Source organism: Gouania willdenowi, unplaced genomic scaffold (assembly GCF_900634775.1).
Source record: "Gouania willdenowi unplaced genomic scaffold, fGouWil2.1 scaffold_15_arrow_ctg1, whole genome shotgun sequence".
In the NCBI taxonomy this organism is placed as follows: Eukaryota; Metazoa; Chordata; class Actinopteri; order Blenniiformes; family Gobiesocidae; genus Gouania; species Gouania willdenowi.
Genome location: NW_021144909.1, coordinates 205,102 through 226,024, shown reverse-complemented (window position 1 = coordinate 226,024; position 20,923 = coordinate 205,102). Strand labels below are relative to the sequence as shown.

At 40.9% G+C, this 20,923-nt stretch overlaps 2 protein-coding genes across 2 annotated transcripts; both read right to left on the bottom strand.

Annotated features, from left to right (window-relative positions):
• Positions 1-2,269: 2,269 nt before the first annotated feature.
• On the bottom strand, positions 2,270-5,851 carry LOC114458687 (actin-3-like). Its single transcript, XM_028441100.1, has one exon. The coding sequence runs from the start codon at positions 4,006-4,008 to the stop codon at positions 2,842-2,844; it is 1,167 nt and encodes a 388-aa protein (XP_028296901.1). The 5' UTR covers positions 4,009-5,851; the 3' UTR covers positions 2,270-2,841.
• LOC114458670 (uncharacterized) lies at positions 4,461-19,785 on the bottom strand. The gene is made up of 11 exons (XM_028441076.1): positions 19,776-19,785; positions 18,863-19,132; positions 17,452-17,625; positions 17,198-17,355; positions 14,041-14,239; positions 13,885-13,981; positions 13,427-13,598; positions 13,311-13,357; positions 10,327-10,441; positions 10,089-10,234; positions 4,461-4,610 (listed from the first exon to the last, which is right to left on the bottom strand). Exons 2-11 carry the CDS (start codon positions 19,114-19,116, stop codon positions 4,461-4,463), a joined length of 1,512 nt encoding a protein of 503 aa, XP_028296877.1. The 5' UTR covers positions 19,117-19,132; positions 19,776-19,785.
• Positions 19,786-20,923: the final 1,138 nt, after the last annotated feature.

The following is a 20,923-nucleotide window of genomic DNA, read 5'->3' as shown; positions in this document are numbered from 1 at the left end:
GAAGATGGACGCTCCAAACCTCCTTAGAACACTCTGCATTCCCTATGTGGCACTAATCATTTTTATTATACAAGTCTAATACTAAGAAATGTCTGGGTCTCCTCTTCTGTTCACACGTACCGCGCCATGTTTTCTCAGAGAGAAGTGGTCATGTGACCAGGTACGTAAAAGTGTTTCCATTGAGCTTTAACTATACATTTAATATGGAAACATCTGAAAAACCTCCTCATGAAAGAATAAATACTTTTTACAGATATGAGTGTTTTTTTTTTTTTTAAATTCAGATGTTTCCATTTTGAGTTTTTATTGAACTATTTAGATTTTGCACATTTAAAAAAGTAATGGAAACAGAGACGACTCTGTGGTAAAAAGTTCATCTCATTCTAGGAACTCTACAGCTACAATGATTAGTCAATAAATCAATAAGTAATAATGTAATAAAAGTAATTACACATCATTATTGATTCTTGGAACATCCTCTGTCACTGAGCTAATTAGCACATGGAATCCAATCCACTTTATTTATATAGCACATTTAAATAACAAAACGTTTCCAAAGTGTTGCACGAGATCATAAAAACAGTAAAACCAAAACAAAGCAAATGAGCTCCACCACTAAATGAGTATAAAACAATAAATGGTGGAAAAAACACCTGTAGCTTCACTAATCCAGTCAGCTGTGTGCAGACAGCAGCTGATAGCATTCAAAGGCAGATTTCAAACCACTTTCAAAAATTCAGTTGTTCAGACGAAAATTTAAAAAAAAAAAAAAAAAACACATTACATGTAGACACCAGGGAGTTTTTTTTAACAATGATTTATTGGCTCCATGAGTGAAAAACTGATGTTTAAAAAAAGAGCTATCATAAGAAAAATTCAAAATGTTGTAATAAAAAAAAAAAAATCAGTTTTTGAGATAAAAATCAGATATTTTCTAATACATCATCTACAATGTTTGTCCTTTTTTGATGAACATTTAAACTGTATTACGTAAGAATTTGCCACATTGCTTTTATTTTACCGTTTACAGTCAAACATGCTGATTCACTGTAGGATCAAATATTGATCAATGACAATTGTGTAGAACAGTCTCAATATGGGCTGGAACAAGTTTGGAGTCAATTCAGCAAATATGGGAGAAGATTGGTTTAATAAGTTTTACAGTTTTTTTTTTTTATAAAAACAGTGATGGAATAAATGATTTACAAAAAGTTTAAACATACCAAAGTTTCTTCAGTGTTGGGGCAACATTTTGGTAAAAGTTACAAATCTGTACCACATTTGGTTGATTTGTTGTGAATGTTTTGCTGTAGCACCACCTTTAGGATGATTGGCCTGTTTTTGCAGCTGAAACAATCTGGGATAGAACTGAAGCTTTGTGCAAAAAAACTAAAAACTGGTGATTGTTCGCACAATGGAAGTAAGATTTCCTCCTCCTCCTCAGAAGAAGAAGGCACAGGATACATGAGGTTCCAATGAATGACAGCTTAATGAGAAAATATACAAAGTGACTCAAATCAGGTAACATCACGTCGATGGCCTTGCTGTGATAAAAGTTGTTCATGTGTCAAAGTTCAAAGCTCAGATATTTGTTAGAGTCGCCACCTTCAGGCCATCACAGAGAATACATATCCATCAGTTGGAGTTGCTCATGCTGATCTTTACAAGTTCCTCAAAACACTTCCTACAATAGTCGACACGCTCAACTAGTCAAAGGTAAACTCACTGCTGAGTTAGAAATGGGTCATTAATTAGTCCTGAAGCACTATTTCTGATTGAACTACTAGAACAAAGTCTTTAGTTTGGTCCATGACCAACCACACGTGACCCTGACACGGCCTGTGATTGGTCAGTAATAGAAGCTTCACAACTTGTGATTGTGCATGCTTTGGACAGTAGGAGGAAACCAGAAAACCTGGAGAAAACCCACACAAGCAGGGGGAGAACATGCCAAATTTAGGTGTCCAGGGCTTGAACCCATGACCTTGCAGTGAGGCAGACATACTAACCACTACAATAACTCAAATTAAATACAGTACATTTACACATCTAACTAAAATTGTTCGTCTCCTCACTCGCAATCCCATAATTTTTTTTCTTCTTCTAGATCATCACTTACTCACGTTGCTCGAGGTTAATTAAAATATCAGGTTAGACTCCCAGTTTGGATCATGGAAAATAAAGTTTTTTTCATCTCAGTAACGAGTTCAGACTTTTTTTAGCACTGTGTTCCAGGTATGACAGGTTCACGAGTGGAACAGTACTCGGCCATGTTGTCCAGACATCATGCAACAACCCACACTACCGCAGTAATAGTTCATGCTAGAAAATACCACAGACCCAGAATTAGTAGTCGAGTCATAGCACTTAAAATGTTTTTTTGCACTACAAGAGACAACAAAGATCCACTTGCAATGCTAAAGTGGCAGTGACTGTCAACCATTTGGGGACATCGTGTCAGGTGTCTCTGGTTTGTCAAATGATTCAGATTATATTAATATTTTTTTTAAGTAACACTCCAGCTCTGTTGGGCAGCGGGTACAGCAGAGAACAAACCTTCATATAGGTAAATAAAATGTTGAACAAAGACTTCTGGAATGACAAACACAATGATGGACATCATGTTCCTCACATTCACACTGCTTGGGAACAATCTGAACTTCCTGCACAGTTTCTCCCCTTCAGGGGCACAGTGTCATAACCAGAGAGATGGCGTATAGCAGGAAGAGGTGCTGTGGGCCCACCATATACCAGTGTGTTTGTGTAGTTGTGTACACATCGCCAGTCATTTGGGTTCAAAGCAGTGCATGTTTTGGGCTGGTGGGGGACTGATGGATGTTTTTAGAAGCACTTCCTGTGGATGTTGCTGGGGCCGAGATTGTCAAACTCCAGCTCGGACTCGTCATACTGCAGCCCGGACTCTTCATACTCCTGCTTGGTGATCCACATCTGCTTGAAGCTGTCCAGCGAGCCCAGGATACAGCCTCCAATCCATGCAGAGTACTTCATCTCAGGACGATCATCAATCTCGATTTCCATTGTGGTTGGTGCCAGAGAAGTGATTTCCTTCCTCATGCGGGCAGCAAAGCCAGGGTACATGGTGGTACCTCCGCACAGCACAGTGTTGGCGTACAGGTCTTTACGGATGACACTGTCGCACTTTGCAATGCTGTTAAAAGTTGTTTCATGGATGCCGCATGACTCCATGCCAAGGAAAGACGGCTGGAAGAGAGCTTCAGGGCAGCGAAACCTCTCATCTCCAATGGTGATAATCTGTCCGTCAGGCAGCTTGTAGCTCTTCTCCAGTGATGAGGAGGAGGCAGCAGTTTCCATTTCTTGCTCAAAGTCCTGTGCAACATAGCACAGATTCTCTTTGATGTCAAGCGCAATGTCCTGCTCGGCTGTGGAGCTGAAGCTGTAACCTTTCTCAGTCAGGATTCTTCTGAGGTAGTCAGTGAGGTCTCTACCAGCCACTTCAAACCTGTGGATGGCAGGAGGCAGGGCGTAACCTTCGTAGATGGGTACAGTGTGGGTGACGCCGTCACCAGAGTCTACGACGATACCAGTGGTACGACCTGAGGCCAACAGAGACAACACAGACTGGATGCCCACATACGTGGCTGGAGTGTTGAAGGTCTCAAACATAATCTCCATCATCCTATCTCTGTTAGCTTTAGGGTTCAGGGGGGGCTCTGTAAGCAGGACTCTGTGGTCCTCTGGTGTTACTTTCAGCTCATTGTAGAAGGTGTGATACCAGATCTTCTCCATGTCATCCCAGTTGGTGACAATACCACGCTGAATGGGATACTTGAGTGTCAACATTTCTCTCTTCCTCTGAGCCTCACCACCAACATAGTAGTGTTTCATCCCCTTATCATCCATCTGATCCAGACACATGGGGCGTCCAACGATGGAGGGGACCACAGCACGTGGACCATCGTCTCCTGCAAAGCCAGCTTTGCACGCACCAGATCCATTGTCCACAACAAGAGCGCCGTCTTCGATCATTTTTCTGTGTGAGTGAAGCTTTGTTGGTGTAAACTTCGTCTGGGAGGAGTTTGTGAAAAGTTTGCTTTACACTGACAACAGTGAGCAAACACTGGTTGACCAGACTGTTGTAGTGAAACCTTTGCAGATCAAAGCATCTTAGGTGATGTCATCAGGAGGCACAAGTGAGGTTCCATAGTTATGCTGATTCTGCACAGCTGTATATATCTTTGTCTCCTGATGACATCACCAAGAGGGTTCGGCCTTTGGCATGTTCTTTCTCATGGTGGCGGCTGTTGGTCAGTCACTTGTTGGTAGGGGGCGTTGCCCCAGGGTTGTGCAACCCTGCTGGATAGTGGCTGGTCTCCAGATTGGGTGTGGGGAGGTGGGCGCTGGAGGGGGGCCTCGGGGTGGGTGGCCAGGGCAGCAGCAGGGAGCATTGTGTCCTTGGCTCCCCAGGGCTTGCTCAGGGGTTAGTGTGGGGGCGGGTGCTGCCTCTCGACCTGTGGTCTCTGGGGCCCCTGAGGGGGGGGGGTGCGGCCCTGCTGTGGGAGTTGGCATTGGCTTCCTTGGCTCCCATTGGTGCTGCCTGCCTGGCTGGTTATTCGAGTCCGGGGGGGTGCCTGGGTTCACAAAAGTGGCTTTTGCATGGACATCGGTTGTGAAGACACTGCTACGTCTTAGACTGTGGGATACGATTGTCTTGGGCTTAAACAGAGATACGTTGATCCCAAATATCACTTCTAGGTGTACGCACTTACCCTCTCCCTCTGTTCACGGCCATTTACCATAACCATAACCATTTATTTATGCAATTTACAAATTCTATCAAACAAAACAGAACAGAAAAGTATTATAATTACAAAGATTCCCATTCACACTTGGGTCTTATAGATTGTCCATTTCTGATCAAAATTAGTAGATTTCAGGCTTATGTAGTGAGTGCTTTTTTTCCATTGCATAAATTTTTGCCATTATCTCTTCCCATTGTGACAAAGTTAAAGTGACTCTTCAGCCAGTTTCTTGTAATGGTTTTTTTTGCTGGCCATCAACATAACTTTGTAGAGGTACATATCCTCAGCCAAGGTACATAGATTGAGGGGCATTGGGAATCCCATAGCCAAAGATTTCCTCTATTACTTTCGCAACATTTACCCTGAGGGGTCTGATGTTGGGACAAATCCAAAATACATGGGAATGGTTGGCATTCATACTGTCACAAAGCCTCCAGCAATGTTGAGGGCTTTTAAGCTGCTTACTTTTGATATGAGGTGTAATAAAAAAACCTTATAATGTTCTTCCAACCTAATTCTCTCCATTGTCTTGAGCTGGTGGAAGTGTGTGTAGACAAATAGAGTGCCATTCATCCATTGAATATTTGAAGGTAATTTCTTGTACGCTCCCGTCATTTCCACCAGATCACAGCCCTCTTGTGAGAGGTGAATCCTCATCTCCAAATAATAAGTGTCCCTCCAAAACGTAATAGCTGTTTTAACTATGGGATTCCCCTCTTTTAACTGTTTATTAGTTTTGTCACAAAGTCGTGATTGAGGTTGAGACATAGGGATATAGTTAATTTCAATTTGGAATAATACTTTGGTGAGCACCAATATAAAATTTACCTCAGTTGGGCAGCTAAAAAATATTCTTTGAAATTTGGAAGGGCGAGCCCCCCTTTCATTTTCTCCAGCTGAAGCGTTTTAAACCTAAACCTTGGTTTTGCCCCTTTCCATACAAATCTACTCACTTGCTTATCCAGTGACGTGCAGTCAGGGTAGGCAGTGCCTACCCAAGGGTGAATTGATATTTTGATTGTTTTAATAATATAATTATAATTTTTTTATTTTTATTTTTTTTTATTTCCGATAGGCTACAGTACCTATCAGTTTGAAAGTGTCAGCATTTTGTGCTTTTCATAGCCCAAATCACTAAACATTGCTATTTCCTAATCGCTGTAAGGCAGGACAAGGCCACACCCCTTCTCAAAAGCACATTGCTGCTCTGCCACTATTCCCATAGCGTGTTTTTATGTGTTTGCGCATGCAAAATGACAACCATTTACGTAAAAAGGCAGCTCTCTACACTGCCTTTGGACGTAACAACGCTATGTTAAATGCTATACGTAAGTTCACAGTGCATTAGTGAATTGATATCATGTGACCGCTGCTACGTTCTCTAGCTAGTGGGCGGGATAACACTACAGGCAGGATGACAGCGCTAGAGACGATGAAGAAACTTTTTTTTGAGGAAAAACAACAGCTTTTAAAAGATGGAGACCAACACCTGAGTTACCAGCCCTTCAGCAAAGGTAAGGTCAGAACATTGTTGGTACTTTCTACAGTGAATGGAACAAAAGGAAGGATTGGCTTTGTGGATGCTCCTCACTTAGTTGTTGTTGTCTTTTTCTCCGTGTTTCTGTGTTTCAACACAAACAACAGATGTGCTGCCGTGTCATGAGATATATGTTGTTGGGAGAGTATAGAGGCTATATTAAATAATTTTTTATGTTTCTTTAATGGTGTTTATGATGTTGATTTTGTTAGATGGCTAAATACTTGTTCATGTGGATGCTGTTGGGTTTTTTCTTTTTTTATTATGAATTTTATATTTTGATAAGCGCATTGAGATGACTTTGTTGTAAATTGCGCTATACAAATAAATTTGAATTGAATTAAATTGAATTGAATTAACATTTGCCAGCAGAAACATATGAAATTATCATTGGTGTTGACATTGGTGGTTTCGATTTGGAATGCCCTGCCTACCCAACCCTAGTGCTCACGGCACGTCGCTGTGCTTATCCCATTTAGCAGAGCTAGGAACTAGAACTGGTAGGGAGATAAATAAATGCAACAATCGGGGAAACGGATTCATTTTTATCACCTCTGTCCTGAAACTAAAATCTAAAATTAGGTTTGTCCATTTTGTCAGAATTCTCTATTACCTCATTCATTTTACTGTAGTTAGCTTCGTATAATGTTCCGAGTCCGAATGTGTGTAATATATAGAGACCTATGAACACTTGCCTAAAGTAAGCAAACATACAAAAAATTTATATCTATGCAGAATATTCTCATTTACTTTGTAGTTGCTTCACCAGGGATTGTTGTAAAAACACGTGATGCTTGTTGGAAAAATGGGGTTGGGGGGCATTGTCACTATCCTATACTGTGCCAGAGACTCAATAAACACGGCAAATGGGGTGGAGTGGGGGGCTTAAACAGCATCCCTGCCTGCTTCCCCTGAAGAGCTCAAAGCTATCAGTCAAGTCGCCATTTATTTTTATTCTTGCCATTGGCTTGTGGTATAGGGCTTGTATGACCTTAATAATATTATCATTGAATCCCAGTCTCATTACAGCCAATACATCAACATCTAAGATGGAAATAGGGCGGTACTATTCACAATTTTTTCCCTTTTTTATTATGACAGATGATAGCCTCCCTCCAGGCATGTTTTAGGGTATAATTGAATGAGTCCAACAGTAATGGAGTCAAGTCGTCTTTAAATGCCTTGTACCATTAATTGAGGAAAGCATCGTTCCCAGGGCTTTTATTGCTTTTCAATCTACTAATTGCCCTATCAAGTTCTACCTTGGTAAACATTTTGAATTTCTCATGCTCCTCTTTTGGATTGCCAAGGCCATTTACATTTGTTGAAACAATTTTTAGTTCACCCAAGCCACTCATATTTAATGAGTATAATGAAAGTAGACCCCGCTAACACACATGAACTAAGACCAAACACAATACAAACAAAACCATACCTGTGACTTCCATTCAGTGGGTAAATTCTGTTCCACCATGACCTCATTGGGAGGTCTAGGGCTAGTTCTCCAGAAAAAAGGAGGGCCCTATGAATGGCTTGAGAGGTGATAGAATCACCTCCATCCATAATGTCCAATGTTATAGCGCCATCTTCTGGTGCCACCCCACCGAGTCAGTGATGGGGGAAAGCTTAGTTTTTGCCTCTGGAACTCCTTCAGTCTCTCTTTAGCCATTTGTGCTGTTGCTGGTATGTGCTCCCTGGAAGTCTGGCCCTCCTGCTGCCCTCCATGTAACTTCTGGAGCCAGATTTCTGTACCTTCTTCTGTAGCAGCCGGCAGCTCCACCTCGAGTCCTCGCCTTCGTAGCTCCAGCGCAGCTTTGCGTGCGGTATTGTATACTCTAGCACCGTCCTCGCAGTGAATACGCATGTTAGTATATGGCATTTGAAAGCGTATGCCTCTCTCCTTCAGCATCTTTTGGTATTCCTTGCACTTTTGGACAAATTCTGATGAACAGTCGTAGTCAAAGCAGATGTTCCTGTCGCTTATTTGGGTTACTTCCTTTTTCCGCGCTTCTTTTAGGATCACCTTTTTAGTAGTAAATTCCTGGAAATTGACTATGATAGGTCTTGGGGAGGCACTGGGCTGCCTGGTGGGTGCTCTGTGGGCTCGCTGTATTTTAAGGTCCAAATCTGCTGGTAGATGTAGCTGGCGCTGAATAAATTGTATCATCGATGTCGGCTTTTCTTGTTCGTCTGCTCCAAAGACCTGATGTTATTTCTGCAGAATCTTGACTCCAGATCAGTCAATTTGTCTTGAAGGACCGTTTGTCACTTCATACTCTCAGTCAGCGCCAGGGCCAAATCCAATGTTAGGTCCTCAACATGCCCCACCCAGGACTCCGTTTCCTCCATTAGGTTTGTCAGGCCTCTCGTCCTCAGTTATCGGATCCAGCTTTCTGCTTAGCTCCTGCTGTAGAGAGGTGATATCCTGTCTCACTCTGTTGTCTTGTTTCAACTCGGTTTTGAGCGCTACAATAGCCTCGTCGTCCGCTGTTACACCTTCTGTAGCTGGGTTAGCATTAGCTTGCTGCCCTGCATTGCTAGCCTTTGGCGACGAGGTGTTTTTATCCAGAGTTTTCTGCATTTTCATTGATTTACAGCCTTCTTCCTTTCTTGTTTCACCTATTGCATGTTTCACCACCAAAATGAATGTACCAATATTGAGTTTATGGTGGAAATAACTATCAACCCCGGAGAGCGATCACCAAGCACGTATTGTCTCTACGCCATGACACCGGAAGCCCTCCACCATCATTATACTTAAGCTGGGTGTTGGGTCACCCTCTTCAATCTCTCCACATTTGTCACCAGACTGGTTCAATAGATCACTAATAGTGTGCCAATACATAGATTATTAGATTCATTGCAATTCGACACATCACAATTCGATAACAATTCATAAATGTTCAAAATCGATTGTTTTTCATAATAACTAAATGACAAGAACAAGATCGCACTCATGAAATGAAAGTTAAAGTGACGCATGCCTCCCCTGGACACCTGAAGGAACGAACCAGGTGAACACAGTTACTCATCCGCGTTAAAAGCTAGCGTTTGAAAAAATCAAGTGATGTATCCCATGATTTCAAAGTTGACCACGATGTATCTGTACATTCCTGGTACTAGTGTCTTCTGGTTGCTGAACTAGGTTACCTCGCTACGCCCTCTCCACTCTATTACGGGGGGCCGGCCCACAACAGTTGGCACAAGGGGTCGGTGGCAATGTGTGCCACTCCACCCACCCGTCTTGAAACAAGGTTTTCATCCTTTGATCCACGTTGTTTTATTGAATATGTATATATATATATATATATATATATGGTGTTATTTCACAGTTTTCCTCTCTGACAGAGTGTAGCTATGTATGATGTCCGGCAGGAGGCGACAGAAACAGTTTGGCAGTGACTCCAAGTTAAAGGAGGATTTATTGATACTAATTAAAAACAAATTGATTAAAGGAGCTCAGACGATGAGTGAATGCTGTGATGGATGAACATCAGTGATTCTCTGACTTTCTGCTCCTCAGGCTGTAACGAGGCTGAAAGAAAAGGTTGAAAAGATATTAAAAGAAATTGTCTTCATCCCTGGACTAGATATTACATCTAGTTTAAGTCCAGTGAGTTTGATCACCGATAATAATTTAGTGAGGTAAAACAATCCCTTTCAAAATAAAAGCACAGTAGAATCTGAACCTGGGCTGTGACCTTTGCTTTAGATCTCAGTAAGTCAGCGCGGACAGAGAACCTGCAACTCAATGATTACCCATCATGCACCTGTTCATCCTCCACTAAAACGTTGTACACCAGGAGGGAGGGGCCACGGGAACGCCTCCCAGGACTCCGCCCACGCACAGCAGCATTGGGGGAAATGTATTTGGAGGCGTCGACGGTGCTGCTGAGAAGGTTGAAGTCTGTCCACCCTGCAGCCAATCAGAGCACAGAACAGATGACTGCAGCCAATTAGAGAACCACTAACAGAGCAAGCTAACAGCGTCAGAGAGTTGTCACTGACCAGAGTCTGAGTGCTGAGTCAGGGCAGAGACGTCAGGTGGTGGAGCCTCTAAAAAGCTGCAGTTTTCTGGCTTCTCTGCTCGGACCATAAGCTCCTCCTCCCTCATAGACTTCATCTTTAGAGACAAACAACTTTTAGAAGCTTTAGTGGAACTGATAATGTAGTCCCGCCCCTTTGACTCTGCCCAGCCAGCGCCGCTATGTGCTAAGCTAACCCAAGCATGTGGGACTGGCCTAGGGTTGCCACCTTTCAGAAAAGAAAGTAAGGGACACCCACGGGACCGTGAACACAATCCTCCAAAATAGAAATATTTTGACATAGAACAGTGTTTACCAAATGTTATTGTCCCATGTACCCCTGAGCTCATGTTATATATTATTTATTTGTGTCTGCAGACTCGTCCAACATGAACCTTGAGTTTCGGCCTTTTTATTCATTTAGTTCTGATGTTTCTTGTTCATTTTGGAGAGTTGTGCAACAAATTATGATTGATGGATGAAAAAAAAAGTCTGTCTGCATGTAAAAAAAATCATGTCAACACATATATACTATATAATACTAATTGCTAGATTCTTGCAACATATCAAGGATACATATTAATCTGGTAGTTGGCAGTTAATTAAATATTTCCCTACACAAATAAAATATCTACTTTCTTCCAGAATAGTATTTTTGATGGTTTAGTTAACTTACCAGAGATTTAAAACGTAAGGTTAACCACAGGAGCAAGGAAAGTTTATGGTTGATGATAGTTATTACACAATGTGATTTATTTTTAGATTGACATATTATTATATCATGATTTTATTTGGTGTCAATGTCATTTATCATTAATAACCTCTAAGAAATAACAATTCATTATTTTGATATTTTCTCATAGCTATAGGGAGCCATTGCAAAAGAGTCAAAGAGCCACATGAGGCTCCAGAGCCACAGGTTGCAGACCCCTGTTCTTGGGGTACACGTACCCCAGTTTGGGAACCATAGAATATACAGGAATCTCTACAAACATTTTTAACCTAGGGAATATATATAATATAAAATAAAATATTACTGTATTTATTTATTTAATGTTAACCTATCAGTGTGATTTTTGTTAAAAGGCCATACATATTATATTTATATTACCTAATGCTACTGTAATAATTAATAAAGATTCTTTCATTCGACTTTAAAACCTCCACATCCTAAACATTAAATCAAATCACAGTCTTTCAAATTAATCAATCTTACAATCCAATCATTATGTATCTACTGTATCTGCCTCAGGAGATGATGGATGTATGAAGAACTTCAGATTGTTCATATCTACAGTGTTGTTCTCCTGAGGCTGTTTGATGTCAGACAGACCACAATGTGACACTGAAAACTATCTAAAGTTGGACATTTTTAGGGTCTGAGCAGTGCAGATGTGTCGTCTCTCTTTCTCTGTCCAACAGTCCGTGAAAGCCCCACACAGGTACACGGGACCCACCACAGAGAGTGGGGGTCCTACGTAGATCCAAGGAGAACCCCTCCTTTGTTTTATTTTGTGTCTAGTGTTCTGGTCATTTATACGGAACAAACAGCGTTCCGTTTTGGCTCAGTACGAGACTCACCATTTAATGACCAAATAAGGAACGATTCCGTATTTTAAGGGACAGGTGGCAACCCTAGCCTGGCCGCTACGTGCTAAGCTAACCCAAACATGTAGGACTGGCAGCTACATGCGAAGCTAACCAGGGGTGGAAAGTAACAAATTACATTTACTCATGTTGCTGTAATTGAGTAGCTTTTTTGTGTACTTCTATTATTTGGAGAACCTTCTAAAATCTGTAATTTTACTTTTACTTAAGTAAATTTTGTTTGAAGTAACAGTACTTCACTACATTGGAAATACTGTAGATTCCGTTGCAGAGTAAAATAAATCCTGCGCGCTCGTCTTTACGCATTGTGTGCGTTCCTTTTTATAACAGCTACAGGTGTTGTAGCCAATTGAGCAGCAGTTTTGCGCAATGATCATGTGAATTTAATTACAATTATTATTATTATTATTATTATTATTAATAATATAAAACCATGTTTGTAGGCGTGTCACTCTGGGGCATCAGAATATTTTTTTCTTCGGTTTTTGGCAATACATCCTTCATATATGATGTGTGTTGTGAAATGTGCAATGTTTGATTATTTTACACAAATGTATCGATTTCACAGAGCTGTCATTGATTTCATCCTTCTCCTGTTGGGGGCGGGGTTTCCCCGTACTGCAGGGTCAGAGCTGCACATTATATTGCCAGATTAATTTTTTTTATAAGTCCCAAACGTTGTTTCTTTTTTACGTACGCAGCGTTTATAAACAAGGACCCTGAAGAATGGTTCTGGTACTTGTAAATATCTGCACTGACACAAACACATTAGCATTTTTTGAATGTTTTCTTTGATGTTTATGCACAATGTATGCATAATCAACATAATCTGTTCATTAAACAGTTTGTTTTAAATACATAGATGGATACAAAGTTTTTGACATTCCACATAGAATGTTTAATAGACTTTATATAACATACTGTACGCATTTCTTTCTTTCAGAGATTCCTAAAGATAGGAATTGTTTTCTTAGTGGAAAATGTTTTATTGGATGCTCTGACACAAACACTTACCTCACATTTATTTGATTTATCCAGGTGAGCCACACCATGTCTTGTTCTCATGCACGTTATTTTGAAATGGTTTTCTTTAATAATAGCAAAAAAAAGAACCTAGTTTGATCTTTATACAGGTTTTTGTACTTTTTTATTGCATGGGAGAGATTTTACTCAAGTAGATTTTTACGCCAGTAACTTTACTTCTACTTAAGTAGATTTTTTCTGTACTCTTTCCACCCCTGAAGCTAACCCATACATGTATACTTCTTGTAACTTTTCCTCTGGGTGGTGCACCTTGTGATTTTTCTAAGGTTTGAAACACTGAGGTAAGGAACACGTTGATCAGGAACAAGGTCTTACCTTCCTGTGAAGCTCCGCCTCCTCCCGCTGACGTCCTCTCAGACTCTCTGCACAAATCAACCGCGTTGGTCACATTTCCTCTGAATCAAAGCTTTATTTTTACAGACACGACCCACCTGCTTTGTGCAGCGCCTCCTGCAGGCTCCGCTGTGTCTGCCTCAGCTCCTGGAGAACCTGCAAACTCTGCTGCACTGGGTCTGTGTAGCGAGCACACGTCCACAGGAGGACGCACACGCCAACGCACACCATGATGCGCCGTAACGCACTCACGTAGACGACAAACAACTCCTGCACAGAAACAGACAACCGTGCATTTACCCTCAGTAGTGTCTCTAAGGCTGTGTTTTTCTCTCAGTAGTGTCTGTCAGGCTGCATGTATGTGCCCTCAGTACTGTCAGTCAGGCTGTGTGTCTGTTGTCCTCAGTATTGTCTCTCAGGCTATGTGTTTTGCCCTCAGTAGTGACTCTCAGGCTGTGTGTTTTGGTTTCAGTAGTGTTTCTCAGGCAGTTGTTTTGCCCTAAGTAGTGTTGCTCAGGCTTTATGTTTTGCCCTCAGTAGTGTCTCTCAGGCTGACCATTTGCTGATGTTCTGGGCGCTCAGAGCCCATCACAGAGAGGTAGATCCTTCGCTCCAGGTAGAAGTTCACACAGACCAAACTCAGCAGCACAAGCCTAGCACACAAACACCTGGATTAGCTCCGCCCACCTTGCTTGAGAACCTGCAAACTGACCGGGCCCTGGCGGAGCGGCGGGTGGAGGTGAGCAGGAAGGCGACGCAGAGGCCAGCGGCGTTGTAACAGCAGGAGCTCAGGCTGTGGGTCTCTGTCAGCAGGAAGCTCTGCAGGAAGGACACGCGGTTAAAGAGCTCCGACAGCGCCACCTGCTGCTGCCTGGACACACTGTGGAGCTCAGAGAAGATGGAACGCAGCCCTGAGACGAGTGAAGACAGAGAACCAGTGTAACAGTTTTATTAAATTGGACTAAGATGAGGGTAAATGCTGACCTAGCACACCCTCAGGCTCTGGGTGCGTGTTTTACCCTGGGCAGAGTCTGACAGGCTGTCTGCTTTGGAGTCATTCCAACAAATATCCCACACACTTTTTTACCAATTATTCCTTAATTATTCAGTAGTCACTGTACATTTTTAGTTTGCTTTAATTAATACTTTTTGAAATATGGATAATTTATTGGGGGGGTACGTTTACTTAGATCTGCTATACATCCTATCTGGTGGACATGTCAGCTCCTCTAAATAATCACAAAGTCAGTGTGTGTTTGGGTCTGGAACATGTTTGGGTCAACATTAAACTACTTAGCATATGTCTCAGCTCCCTGTAATGTGATCAGCTTAGAGCTATGAACATAGACTGTTCACATCACTAATGATTAGTCACAGATATGCATTGGATCGTCATGACCACGGGCCCCTGCTATGGGGCCATTTTTGTAACAAAACAATTTTTGTGTGCGCTCATACAATGTGTGTGTCAGTACCTTGAGTGTGTGTTTTAATCCGTGTGTGTAGAATTGCAATGTGTGTGTACGCACCGAACTCTTCCCATCTCGTTGACAACGCGCAGCTCTCTGTGTTTCCTGACACGCCTCTTAACTACACATCAGATTCAGCAGTATCATGATTTCAGTTTTAGTATGAAGGTAGATATTTTGCAAAATAATAGAGCTTGTAGAATGTGAGCTTTTGTATTAAAAATACATTTAACGTCACAAATCATTAGAAAAAATGTGAACTTGTAAATGTAAGATTTAAACCGAATGAAAATATTCACACATGCGTGATTTGAGTCTGAAGTCACAGAAAAAATATTCACAAATGTGTTGATGTGGAATATTTTTGTTATTTCTCATGCAAGTTATCGTTTACAACCACAACTACGTTGTTACAACTTCTCCAATCTGCCGCTACAGATGAGTTTGCGCTGATATCAAGTGTTTATTTTTATGAAACAGATCATGTGTTGTTCATGGTTTTATTGCTTCGTCACATTTTACAGATTGTAGATTTTGTAAAATTATATTAAGTGCTTGGCCACTGCATTAGCTGTCAGATCCATAATCTCCACATAGCGTTAACCTAAATGTAATGAAAGAGACGCAATGACGAACAACCTTTTTCAACCAATCTGTGGAGGCAAACGTCAGTGTGCTGCCTTTACAGTCCAGAACAATGACTCTGTGTCAGTCCTATAACACCGGCTAAAGCAGATGTGGGCAACTGGCAGCCTGGGGGCCACATGCGGCCCTCGCTCTAAATTTATGCGGCCCCCAAAGTCCACAAAATGACGTTAAAAAAACATGCCAAATTACTGAAATGACAGCAAAGAAATGCAAAATGACAGAAACATTTACAAAATGACAACAGAATGAGAACGAAATTACTCCAAAAACCAAAATGACTAATAACACAAAAAAAAACCCAGATTGACAGGAAAATACACAAAATGACTTCAAAAATACACAAGACAACAACAGAACTGCACAAAATGAGAGAAAAATACATAAAAGAAGCACAAAATAATACAAAACAACAACAAATCACATAAAACAACATTACCACACAAAACAACAACAAAAAGTTATGTTTTCCCCTGTATTATTGCTTATGTCGGTCCTCGTTCTAACATGAATGTTAATAATGTGGCCCTTGCATCAGCGAAGGTGACATTATTTGGCCCCCACTGTCATAACATTTGCCCTCTGGGCTAAAGCAACACTCAGCGCTCCGTCTCCAAATCTACCTTCTGATTGGTCAATCTCCCCTCCACACTCACGGGGGAGCGGGAAGCGAGGGGGAGGGCATTTCTTCAGGTACGTCATCCATAGACATGTTATCACACATAAATGAGCTAATATTATAAATTATTTAGCATTCATATTATTTTTATTATCATACTGCATTTTCAAAACCAAAAAAATTCTAATACAAATATATTTTTTTAATAAGTGAAAAAATAAAAAAGCTCTGAACATTAAGGGCCCCCATTGGCTCTCGGGCCCTGGGCCATTTTGCGCATTGCGGTAATCTGTCTATTTTCTTTGGTCACACGCTCTGGAAATATGAACAAATACTTTTTTAAACTATTTTCATGGGCCCATAACTGCATTAAAATGTTTTCATTTATAGTATAAAGGTTACTCTTTATTGGGATATAAAACCTTTTGTCTTTATGCGACTTCTTCATTTTTATTTGGGACCCAAACTTTGGGTTATTTCACCACTCGTTAATATTGAAAATCCTTGACATGAGGCCATTGTAACTTGACTCTGTTTCTGATAATCATTCATTGTTTAATTGTTGCTTTTTCTATATTCTCAGAGAGTAGGTGGAGCTATATTACTGCACCACATTTACCTTTCCTATGTGCTGGAGTTCCTGAGATATTGGAAGCTGAAAATTGAAGAAAAATAAGGACACACCCTCCTCACTAAATTGTCCATATCTCAAAAAGTATTCATCAGATAAAACTAAACATTTACAGCGTGAATATTGAATAATTCAGGAATAACTCGTAAACAATTCTGAATTTTTTGAGACCGAAATGCCGTGGACGTCCTGAAAATTTGTTGAAATGACATGGAATGACCCATAGGTAATTTACCCTCAGTAGGGTCTGTTAGGCTGTATTTTTACCCTCAGTAGGGTCTGTTAGGCTGTGTTTTGACCCTCAGTTGGGTCTGTTAGGCTGTATTTTGACCCTCAGTAGGGTCTGTTAGGCTGTGTTTTGACCCTCAGTAGGGTCTGTTAGGCTGGGTTTTGACCCCCAGTAGAGTCTGTTAGGCTGTGTTTTTACCCTCAGTAGAGTCTGTTAGGCTGTGTTTCTTTTTTACCCTCAGTAGAGTATGTTAGGCTGTGTTTTTTTTTTTTTTACCCTCAGTAGAGTCTCTCAGGGTGGCTCTCAGCTCCTCTCCGTTGCTCAGGATCTCCTGCTGTGCCTGTAAGGCCGCGCTTTGGGCTTCAATCAGGTCCTCAGCTAAGTGTCTGGTGGACTCGAGCTGCTCAGCGACGCCTGCAGAGCTCTCTGATAGCCTAACACACACACACACACACACACACACACACACACACACACACACACACACCATAGTGCTTTGCCCTCAGTGCGGTCTCCCAGGCTGTGCTCACCGGTGCATGGATCTTTCTGCGCGGCTCTGCCAGGCCTCAGACTGCAGGAAGTTGCAGATCGCGTGGGCGTGTGTGAAGAACTCTGTGAAGGTGCTGAAGGCCGTGGCGTCCATCTTAGCCGTACAACTGCTGACCTCTGACCCCTCCAGGCATGATGGGAAATCTCTGCCAGAACTGAAAGACAATAAAAAACAGAATAACTCAATCTAATCATTATGATGAGACAATGTGATGCAGAAGTTGGAAATCAAACAATTTTCACATTAGCGCTACTTTAAATTTTCATGTATAAATGATATAAAGTACATATTATATGGACATGATTTTATATAGAGCTTTATCGCCACTGAAACAGTCTCAAAGCGCTTTACATATCAGCTCATTCACCCAATCACACACACCAGTGGGACAGGACTACCATTCAAGGCGCTAGTCGACCACTGGGAGCAACTTAGGGTTCAGTGTCTTGCCCAAGGACACTTCGACACATAGTCAGGTACTGGGATCGAACCCCCAACCTCTCGATCAGAAGACGACCCACGACCACCTGATCCACAGTCACCCGGCACCGACAATATCCAAGCAAAAGGGGACAGGTAGGTACTAGATTGAGCAGAATCTGGGAAAAAATTGGTTTCTTTTAACAATTTGAGATGAAATGACTTCCATCATGTTCTATAAACACGGGAAAACTGAACCCCTGCAAATTTCATTGAATTTGTGACAAATTAATTGAAACGTCATGCACTTCAACATATGTACATATATGTTTTAATTACTAATATTACTTGTAAATGTATATTTTAATTACTTTTTGAATTATTACCACTATGATTATACTTCTCTTTCCTTTGTTTTTAATCTTTGTGATATCCAGTGTGGATGAAGTAAGAATTTAACTGTGCAGGGAAACACGTTTCCTTACTGTGCACATGATAATAAACATTTTGAATCTTGAATAATTATCAAGTTCTTCTTCCAAATAAATCTGTTAATTTTCTTTGTAAAGTGTATTATTTTGCATGGATGCCAATATCTATGTTTGGATATATAGTAATTTAAAATTACTCCCAATTTCTGCTTCATTTCAATAAATAAATTGCATGAAAAAAATATAATTTTTTTTAAATAACTTTTTTGAATGTTGTTAAAATCCCTGAACTGAAGTTCCTGTGGAAATTTGTCAGATATTTTGCAGTCCTTTTGAATTAAATAATTGGGTCATATTTACTTTTACACCGCGGGCCGATTTGGATGTTTTAAAGGGCCGGATTTGGCCCCCAGGCCTAGAGTTTGACACATGTGGGTCAAACTATTGATTTTTTTTAATGTGTCCAGTTGTGAAGTTCAGTAGAAACATTGATCGGATGTAATTTATTGGTTCCTGTCCCGGTTAATCGGTACCGGTTACCTGCTCAGGTGACAGTGGGTGAATCGCAGCGCGAGCCTCGCCTGACTCTCCGCCGTCAGTTCCCGGCAGCGCGTGTCCAGGTCCTGCAGGGCACGCGCCCAGCACTCTCCATACCGGGGATGGGACGCGAGGCTGCGCACGCGCCGAAGCTCCATCCGGCCGAGCTCCGGGTCCGGTCCGGTACCGAAGGAGACACCGACACCGACCCACAGCACGAGCAGCACATGCACCACGTGGACCCACCGGGCCGCCATCCTCACCTGTGCACGCCTGACCAATCACAGAGCAGCATTTTCAGCCGTTAGGGGTCACTTCCTGATGATTATCTTAAAAACTGAAATTTATTTTTCAAACATTGTTGAAAGTTCCGTGTTTAGTCTTTTTCTGATGTCCAGCTTTAAAAATAGTCCCAAATATAGAAACTAGAGGTGGGACTCAATTAACAAAGATTAATCTCATTAATTAAAGACTTTGTAATGACTTAATCTAAATGAATGTCTTCATAATTTTTTCATACGTTTTCCAGTTTAAATGTATATTGGTGTCTGACTGAATCAATGAAAACAATAAATGATCTTAAATAACTAAATAGTGTTTACTATTTCCATGAGTGCTAACATAATGTGTATTATGAATAGAGAATATTATGATGGCATTGCTCATAAAGCACTTACATTTAACTAAGATATATTCATGTTTTTCTGTTTTTTCAAAAACATCACTTAGTACAGAACATTCTAGAGAAGTGTAAACTGAACAGTGTAAAATAGTTAGAATATCTGTGGATTTGGGTGCCTACCGACCTGGCCTACCCTGACTGCACGTCACTGAGCAAATAACAACTAAAACACACAAAATGATTAAAAATGAGTTCACAAAAAGAGTCCAAAAAACACACTAAACAACAACAAACCCTTTGTCGTTTCCTGTGTTAATGATTGGTCATTATTCTAATGCTGACATAAATGGTGATCATGTGACCCTCAGATCAGATGAAGTCACGTGTTTGTGGCCCTGCCCACTGTGATTAAAGTTGACCCGCTGTGCTCACAAACTGTTTTCTAGCCCATCAATAAGGTCCAAAACCAAGAGTAGAGGGTGTGAGCCCTCTGAAGTCGCTTTGGGAGGCTGAGCTTGGTACAATAATCTCAGATGGCATGTCTGGCTGGACTCCTCTGGTTGTCTGTCCACTAACAAGGTTAAGGAAATGCAGTTCAAAGTTATTTACAGGCTTCAAATTACACCATTGTTATGGAATAGATTCAATCCTTCTTTTTCAAAGTGTTGTAATAAATGTAAGGTGATTGAGGGGACATACTTCCACTGTATCTTTGACTGTCCTTTCATTAAAATGTTTTGGGAAAATGTATGTGAATAAATTTTTGTATTATCTGGAAAAAATTTAGATCTTAGGCCTGTATCTTGTATTCTTGGTTTCCATTCTGCTCTTAACCTTAATCCCAACACGTTGAAGCTCCTTGATGTTCTTTTGTTGCAGAAGATGCATTTTACTTAAATGGATCTCTGAAACCCCTCCTCAGCTCTCAATGTGGGTACAAAGTATAACAGAACTCTTACCCCTGGAGCCAATGACCTACTGGCTCAAAGACAAACCCTCTTCGTTCTATAAAATATGGGACCCCTTTCTAACTTATGTCAGACTACAGAAAGCACAGACTTGGACAAATATTCCTAAAGAGGCTCGTTCTCAACCTATTTTTGACCCTTGATCAAGCGGAAAAGCTCTTTACTGCCTGAAGTCTTGGCTATGGAGCCATTTTATTTGTAATTTTTTTTAATAATCTCTTGTTATTTTAATAACATTTACTCGTATTTATGTGTTTTTTTTCTTTTTCTTGTCTCCTTTCTCCTCTCACATCACGCTTTTGTGATACATGCTTGCTTAATTTTGCATTATGTGGGTTGATTATAATTTTTGCTTTTTCTTGCCTATACTGTTTAAAAGCTGATAATTGATGTAACTGTTTCTTGCTTTTTGTCTTTAAATTGAAAAATAATAATGATATCTTAAAAATAAATAAGGTCCAAACTTGCTCTGTC